Here is an 8,908-nt window from a genome sequence, read left to right as displayed (position 1 = left end):
TGATCCTTCAGAAATAATTTCTGTATGCTGAGTTGCTGCTTGAGAAACATTTGTTTATTATCAGTTTTCAGGTGTGCTGATTAATTTTTTGGTGGCAACTGTGATAATTCTTTCTCCGGATTCTTTCATGAATAGATTTATCTAAAGAACAGCATTTATTTCTTAATTTATTTCTTAAATTGTTCAAACTTTAATCAGTTTAATACATTCTTTCTCAATAGAGGTATTAATTTCATAATTTATCATAAAAAAATGACTGTCCCCTTTTGGACAGTGATATGTATACATATTCTGTGTATGTGTGTGTATACTGTATATATACAGAGATAGTTGCTTAGTTTCTTCTAATTCTTTGCTTATGTTTTAGGTTTTATTTCCATGATCAAGTTCACTCAGTCTCTCTGTCTTTTTTTTTTTTTTTTGTTCTCTTCCAGCATGTAGTGCTTTATATAGCAGCAGCAGCAGTGGTAGCTCAGGCTCAGTTCCGGATGTTCTTCCTAAGACTGCGGTCACAAATTCACTGATGCATGGGGTGATGAAACTGGCCTCCCAGGTTGCCCGTGACAACAGCAGCATCCGCAGTCTGGCTTTCTCACTTCTGGCCAACCTGGCCATCTCAAGGGACTGCAAAGGGGTACTGCTGAAGGTAACTCACTGGCTGATGTTTAAAGCAAATGATAATTCAGGGGAAGAAGAGGAGGAATTTTTTGGGCTGGGTCTGTGATGTAGACTCTATTTTGATAATATCGATTCGACACTACCTGTGTAAAAAAACAAAAAACAAAAAAAAAAACACCTTTACACACATGCAAGTCTTGCTACACACAAACACTGAAATCCGGATGTAATAACAGCCGCAATGAAGTGATAATGCTTTTACACATCAAACCAACATTTCCACTCAATTCCTTTTTGTACAAAGTGAAGGAAATAAGAGGTTTGTCTTACCTGATGTAGATCTGCACATGAAACCGCAAACACTATCAATAAACATCATTTGTATTACTTATTATTTTATATATAAAATTATAGATACTGAAATGAAGAGATGCGTGTGTGTCTGTGTGTGTGTGTGTGTATATATATATATATATATATATATATATAATGTATGTATGTTTATGTGTGTTTTACAAAGTATTACATATAAATGCATAAACATTTTATGTTAAATGTTAAATTAAATATTAAATTGAATATTAAATGGGCAGCGGCTCCTCAGAAATACCAACGCTATCTTACGGCCAATTCGTACGTATTTTACGAGGTGACTTATTCGTACAAATTTGTACGACCTCACTTGTACGATTTTATATGATTTGTCTAAACCCCAGTGATGGTTAGGTTTAGGGGCGGGGTCAGGTGTAGGTCATTTGTACAAATTCATACGAATTGTGCAACTCGTAAAATACATACGATTTGGCAACAATCGTAAGAATTTGTACGAGTGTGGTCATACGAATTCGTACGAATAAGCCACCTTGTGAAAAATGTACGAATTGCCGTGAGATCGGGTTGGAAAAACGTACCATAGGAGCTTCTGAGCTTTGGGCTCTGTCGCACGACAATCAGAAGGTAATGTCATTTATTCAATGGAATCTTGTTTTTGCAAAGTTAATGAAATATAAAATAGTACTAGAATCAAGAAATAGTTCTTTGGCAGCGACATAAGACGCTATTCACGATCATTTTTAGAAACACAAATTACCTGCGAGTCTATCATCTCTCACGTGTGATCCGTCTCACCCTTTATCTTCCCATTCTGCATATCTCCTCTAACAAAGGCGGAGGCCACTTTGAAGTGTCCATCCATCAGACCGAAAGTTGAAGAGGCATACACGTCTGCCAGGAAAGGTGGGAATATATTCAGTTTGATCAAAGTAGAGCCTCTCATTTTGACTCTCTGATGGTACTACAGCAGTAGATGGATTAGGAATGGATCTTTCCTGACAATTCAAGGTAATTGTCTGTTTGTTTGTTCATATAGATGAAGAGCAGACAAGTGACAAACCCCGAACGTCTATCTTCTGAAGTGCCCGAGAAATCTCACATTTTCAGCTCCTAAGTGCCTCTCTGATGATGGCCATCATGAAAGTCACCTACTAATGCGAATGTTTATTTATGTTTTGGTAGAATACGGAATATTTAGTTCTGAGTTTTTGTATATTTTTGTTTTGGAGCAAATCAATAAATGAACTGGTTTTACAGTAGACGTCTCTCCAATCCCCAACTGTCAAAAATGATCGCATGTGCTTTAAAACTCTGTATTTTGGGGTGTACTATCACTTTATGGATGAACTACTGTACATAAGGTCATGATTTTTCCTTCACTATGTATGTTTTATTTTATAGGGGAATTCAGAGTTTGGTTTTAAATCTGCTCTTTCAGTTTCAGGTGAAAAAATAACGTAATGTGTGGGCCAGAATTCAGCCCTTTCTAGTTACAGTAGGTGAACTTAACACCTCCTCTCTAATAGTGTTTATCTGCTGGTTGAGGATGTGCCTGAAGAGTCTTGCAGCTGAACACTGAAAGTGCTGTGGTCGCCTCGGTCCTCGTCAATGCTGTATTCATTTAGTCTCAGAGAAGCAAGATGGAGGCAGTACAAAAGGATTACTGGTACTTCTTGGTACTCATGATGCAGCTCTGTTTTCTGAAAGGTAATGTTTGTAGCAAAGGTAGAAAAGGTTGGCTTATAAAAACATTTTAACTATAACACATTGTTATGTATTGGTAATTTGTGTATATATCAAAGGATGTAAGCATGAATGGCTGTTCTCTCGCATGATTCCTGTTCACAAATGAACTGATTGACTTTCAGTGCTGATAGAATTAATATATGTTTAAAGATGTGTAAAATAGAAAAAGTAATAATAACTGAAATAGATTTGTTATAATCATTTTAGGAAAGGAGAATATGTGGTTACATCGAAAGTATCTAGTTTGTACGTGTGGCTGTTGGTTGCATCGTTTTTGTTAGTTTAGTTCTATAAGGGTACAAAATACAGTTTCCTAACCATTAATGTTTAGCTTTATGAGGCTCTTCTGCTGCAATTTCAATAAACAAGGTTCTTGGTGATGGAAGGCACACCAGCAAATGTATTTTGTAGGACTGGGTTTTGACACAAATTTCATAGTTCGATTATTTTGGATATATATCAGGTATAGGGCATGACAAATTTTCTCAACCGAAAAAATATCTCAACTAATGCTTAATAATCCAATATGGAAGACTGAAATTTGCTGATTTATATATATATATATATATATAAACTAAATAGTTTTTGTAACATTAAAGTAAAAATACTAACTTTAAATTACATAATTATATTTCTACTCCAATTCATTTGTTTTTTTAATAAATAAAACAATAAAAATAAATACTTCCTGCAAACAGGAATGTAGCCTTTGTATTGTGTGTATAAGTATTTCTATTTTATCTATTATAGCTTTCAATGTTCATCAAAGAATGCTTAAAAAAGCATAATAGTTTCCACACACACAAAAAAGAAAATATTAAGCAATACCACTGACGAATAAGAAATGTTTCTTGAACAGTTTGAAATCAGCATATCTGAATGATTTTAGGATCATGTGGGAGTGATGATTCAGATTTGCTATAACATGAATATATTATATTATATTATATGTTAAAATAGGACTTTTTTAATTGTAATATTTCACAATATTACTGTTTAACTGTACTTTTGTTCAAATAAATGCAGCTTTGGTGAGAATAAGAGACTTGTTTCAAAAACATAAAAGAATTCAATCTTACAGACCCCAAACTTTGAACATTTCTAATATATCAAAAGTTTGCTAGTTAAAACTATTACCTTTTAAAATCCAATAACTGCAAATGCCCAGAGAAAACAAAAAAAGTATTGGTCAGAATGTGTGTTTGAGCTCTGATGTTCTCTGCCAGTATCTGATGACTTGAAATGATGTACCTTTAGATGATTTTGTATACTTTTGTGTCCATTTTTATCTCCGTCTGATTTCCCGCACTTTCTTAATGTCTTCTAGGCTCTGTTCAGATGAAAGCCCCGGAATCAAAAGTCATACTGAAGGATGGAATGATATTGGACTGCCTGTGTCCGTGGACTGGCCAGCTCATCATGGTCTCTTGGACTAAAAAGTCTCTTTCAAAACCTGTAGCCGTTTATCATCCTCAGTATGGTACCAACTTTGAGTCATCATATGAAGGCAGAGTGGAGTTTCTGAAAACCACCGAGATGGACGGCAGTATTTCCATAATGAACGTCACTGACGATGACATCGGCCAGTATCACTGCTCTCTGCAGACTTATCCTCAGGGTTCATGGACCAAAGACACATTTGTCGAAAGAGAAGGTGAATGAAGAAAATATTTTGCAATGTTACAGACATGGTAATCTAACAGGTTTAACCCTACAGTGAGAATAGCCAACTAGGTTAACAATCTCCTTACTTTTCTTTCTTTTTTTTAGCGATCACCGCCACCTTCTCTATTCAACCAGACACTAAGTTGGTGGTCACAGAGAATGACAACCTGACCATTATATGTGACCATGTCCATAACGGTGAGGTTTACCAAGTAAGCATTGAGAAACTGGATGCCGAGCTGGGCAGTAGTAATATTATAGCAACGTGTCAGATGCTAGGACATGACGTGGAGCTGAGCGAGTTCAACAGTAGAGCACGACTGAACTGCAGTGATGCTATGGAGGTCAGTCTACACCTGACCAACATCATCAAAGAAGATGGAGGACTCTACCGCTGCAACTTCAGCACAGACGCCGGTGTCCAGTCCACCACAATCCTGCTGACCACTCTACCTGCTCAAGGTAGGACAAGGCCTGAACTATCTGTTTATTTAAAACAGAGATAACCAAACTGTTTTCTACAAAGGACCAAAAATCAATCGTGGGGTGAAACTTACTGTAGGTTAAAATGTTATTAAATCAAATTCATTTATATTCTCTACATTTCTATGCAAAAAAATAAATAAAGCAAAACAAAAAAAAAATGTTACGACAAAGAGATAAATTAGAAATAGTGGTATGCTTCCATGCATGGCATAATTTTTGTTGCTCAGGCTAACATACAAGATTTATACATGAAGCATAGAAAATCAAGAAATTAAAAGATTTTGAGAAAAAGAAAATCTAAAATGATACATCCGATGTCATTTTGCATTCAAGGTTCGCAATTCTGATTCTGGATAGACTTAGAAGCACTGACTTAAAACCATGAGTTAATAATATTTTTCCACCAACTGTTACTTTTGTCATACTCCATTGTTTTATTTTGAGAATTACAACACATAAGTTAAAACACTGTCCTGCCGCAGCTCAGTTCATTCGAGTTTTATCTATGAAATATTTATGAATGAATATTTTTATAGCTGAAGTGTGTTTCTCCCTCATTTCAGATTTTAGGGGTCTTCATCACATGCTGTATGTGTATATTGGAGGAGGGCTGGTTGGCGTCGCTCTTCTGATGATTTTATTACTGACGTGGCTGAACAGGTGTGTCATATCACTGTATTATTCATAAACGCCCAGCGGTTTTTACACTAGAAGCTCAAACCACCTTGAGAACTCGAGTAAGGATGTCTCTTTGTTATATGGCGTGCTCTATCAGGTGATAAACAGCAAAAAGCATCTTTTCCAATTTTGTTGAGGAAATAAAATAACTAAAAACAGTACAAACAGATTCACCGCTGGTATAATAGTCTTGTGTTCTGTGCATGTTGTGACTGAATTTGGATTGAAGGTTGAAGGACAATGCATTTCCCATAGCTTTCATTAGGTATGAAGTTATAAGCATTTGGTCTGTCTGTTAAGAGGTCTCTCAGATAACTGGCTGTGAAATCCCATCCCCTCCTAGCCTTCGCCATATGTCCACCACACTTGCAGCCAGCCTCACTTAGTTTTATACTGAGTGTGCAGTTTGTTATTTTGCAGTGAAGCGAGGTTATCTCTATACTGCAGTGTTTGCTTTCCTGTATCCTTAATAAAATGATTAAGTGGCCTTTAACGTCTGTCATCTAGAGAAAACCGTCACTCAATTTCTAAACTGGTTTTCACAGGATGAAAAGGAAGAGAGAGGAGTACAGAATCAAACTGCATCCTGCTAAAAGACAGGTAAACATGTCAATCAGTTTTGCCCCACACACCTGAGCATGCATTGTTGCTGTGTGAATCTCATCGTCCATATTTCACTACAAAATCAAGTGTTCAAAAATTATTATTGCGACTTACTTTGCTCATATTAATTCAGTGCTCCGTCATATTTGTAGTGTGATTAAAATTGGATAGTGTGACTATTTTTATATTATAATGCAAAATTCATCTGGTTGATACTGAAATGTGATTGGTTTATTAAAATCAACTAATACTACCATGGAATATAAATATTTAATTCCTGGAATTATACAATTTAAAACAATTGTACATTTTTATGTTAACATTAGTATATTAACAGTAGCATCATATTCTCAGAATATTTAGATTATTTTTATTTTATATGTATAACTTGTTAAATATTTTAATATATATGTGTAAAATTACATAATATATTATTTTTATTTTAATATACGATTAAATATTTATATATATATATATATATATATATATATATATATATATATATATATATATATATATAGCAGAAATATAATGATGTTTACATTTAATTTATTGCAATATCAGTTTTAGTAATTCAAGCACTTTAACTTGAATTTATTTTAATTAAAATTTGTTGTGGCCGCAACATTTACAAAGTTTTCTAACATTAATATTTGATCTATTTTCTGAATTATTTCTATTTGTTTTAGAATCAAGTTTTAATAATAACAACACTGAGCATAACCTGGACATATTTCATGAAATTCACGCTGCTGTATATTATATATAAACATATTTCCATATTTCATTGCTGGGATTAACACATGATGCCTCATTAATAACAACGTCTACAAAATGCAATGCAAAGACACCCCTTGTTATTATATTCATACCCATTTCCAATCTCTCCCAAATTCATTTTTAGTTTACCTAGTATAGTTAGCAAATTCTGCACTTTGCATTTTCTATTATAATGTTTAGAATATTGTTTTGAACAGTGGTTCAGTGTCCCAGCAGGGGCAAGTTAAATGTCTTTGCTTAATAACTACCACTAATAAAAGTCCCTTAACACTAATGCAACTGCAGTAGGTCTAATGCTATTTTCATTCATAACTCACACTGAATGTTTTCTTTCTGTGGCAGCGTAACCCATATGATCACGGCGGTGTCTATGACAGGATGAAAAAGGGGACCAGAATTGGGGCAAAAGATAAAGATATATATGTTAACTTTCAGATAGTGAGAGCTCATGGAAGACAAAAACAAAGGAGATGAGATACAGTACTACAGAGCTAAAACTGAAAAACTGAAACTAGTTGAAAAACTAGCTGTAGCCGAACAGCAGAAATCGTAAAACAAAAAACCAAACGCCAGTGCCAAGAAATGCATTTGCACCTGAATACTAATGGATGGATCAGAGGGGAAATTCCTAATAATGCAGATGATTAATGGAGCCATGCATTTAATTTGTCATCTGATGAACCACCATCACCATCATCGTCTTCTTCATCATTACATTAACCTTTCAAGCCTGGCCCAGAACCCACATTACATGGTATTTCATTGCATAATGGTGCTGGATGTTGGCTGCTCATGACCACATTGGGGAAAATGTCCTCTTTGCTCTTCTGTGAAGTCAGTTTGGCAGGTAATCTTCTTAAGAAGCTTTCTGGACTGTTTCAAAGCCAGATATAAGCCAAGCACAGTCGCTCTGAGCAGACGCCGAAGTAAAACACTTTAGTTTGAGTGACTCTAATTAACAAATGATCGGACCTCAGAGAGCTTTCGAGTGGATGAATCTTCTCAAAATCACATCTTTGTCTCGTTTCTCAGTTTTTGTCCGAATGCTTTCTCTCCGCAGAAATGGAAGTACCAGTCTCCCGAATGAAATCTGGGATAAGAAGGCTGCATCTTTCACAGGTGAACTGACAATGCTCAGCTTACAGGCGGAATATGATTTGCTTTGTGAGATATAAATGATTAAGATCATTCAAAAGTTCAGATGTGATGTTCGAGCACAGCGCACTTAACATGTACAGGAATAAAATGAATCACATTTTGATGCATCTACAAATCAAAAAAATATGCTTGGTACTCTAAAAGATATTAGATTTGGTCTTGTGACACTGTATTATGCCTGTATGATGTCATTGGAGATGTACGTTCTTTAAGACTCTATATACAAAGAAATTAACATTTAATGTTGACTTTTTGCTTTTCTTTTTTATATACTATTTAGGTAACAAACAAATCTTAAGGGAATCTCTCTCTCTCTCTATGTATATTACAAGTTTGGAGTAAGTTTGTATTATTATTATTATTATTATTCTTATTCATTTGTTAAATTAATTCTTTTAAAGCTGCAGTATGTAACTTTTTGCTATGTCACCAATGTTACATTTATGATGTGTTATGTTGCTTTCTATTTCAAATAAATGCTGTTCTTTTGAACTTTATATTCATCCTGAAAGTATAGACCTACAAATTTTCAGTTTCCACAATAATAATATTAAGCAGCACAACTGTTTTCAACATACATTCTGTTATTGCCTCATATGTTTCACCAAATCAGCAATAATTTTACAATTATTTCTGAAGGATTATATGACAATGAAGAACTGGAGTAACGATGCTGAAAATTCAGCTTTGCATCACAGGAATAAATACATTTTAGAAATAGATTTAGAAAAGAAAACAGTTCATTACTTGTAAAACAAAAAAATATTTCTCAATATTACTGTTTTAACTGTAGTTTTTTGTTCAAATAACTGCTTGATTTATACATACAGGCTACTATATA

General features: G+C 34.4%; 1 protein-coding gene across 2 annotated transcripts; it reads left to right on the top strand.

Moving 5' to 3' along the window:
• The first annotated feature begins 418 nt into the window (after window positions 1-418).
• On the top strand, window positions 419-8,309 carry LOC128015220 (CD226 antigen-like). 2 transcript variants are annotated; one of them, XM_052598885.1, is made up of 8 exons: window positions 419-646; window positions 1,785-1,854; window positions 1,988-2,658; window positions 4,025-4,351; window positions 4,468-4,824; window positions 5,412-5,508; window positions 6,072-6,126; window positions 7,970-8,309. In XM_052598885.1, the coding sequence occupies exons 3-8, from the start codon at window positions 2,592-2,594 to the stop codon at window positions 7,994-7,996; spliced, it is 930 nt and encodes a 309-aa protein (XP_052454845.1). In that variant the 5' UTR covers window positions 419-646; window positions 1,785-1,854; window positions 1,988-2,591; the 3' UTR covers window positions 7,997-8,309. The 2 variants fall into 2 exon arrangements, with proteins under 2 accessions (XP_052454845.1, XP_052454844.1); XM_052598884.1 differs by having other exon boundaries at window positions 420-646; window positions 7,252-8,309.
• The last annotated feature ends 599 nt before the right edge of the window (window positions 8,310-8,908 follow it).

This window comes from Carassius gibelio, chromosome A6, assembly GCF_023724105.1.
Source record: "Carassius gibelio isolate Cgi1373 ecotype wild population from Czech Republic chromosome A6, carGib1.2-hapl.c, whole genome shotgun sequence".
NCBI lineage: Eukaryota > Metazoa > Chordata > Actinopteri > Cypriniformes > Cyprinidae > Carassius > Carassius gibelio.
The sequence above is the reverse complement of the archived record's forward strand: the minus strand, read 5'-3'. Positions and strand labels throughout refer to the sequence as shown.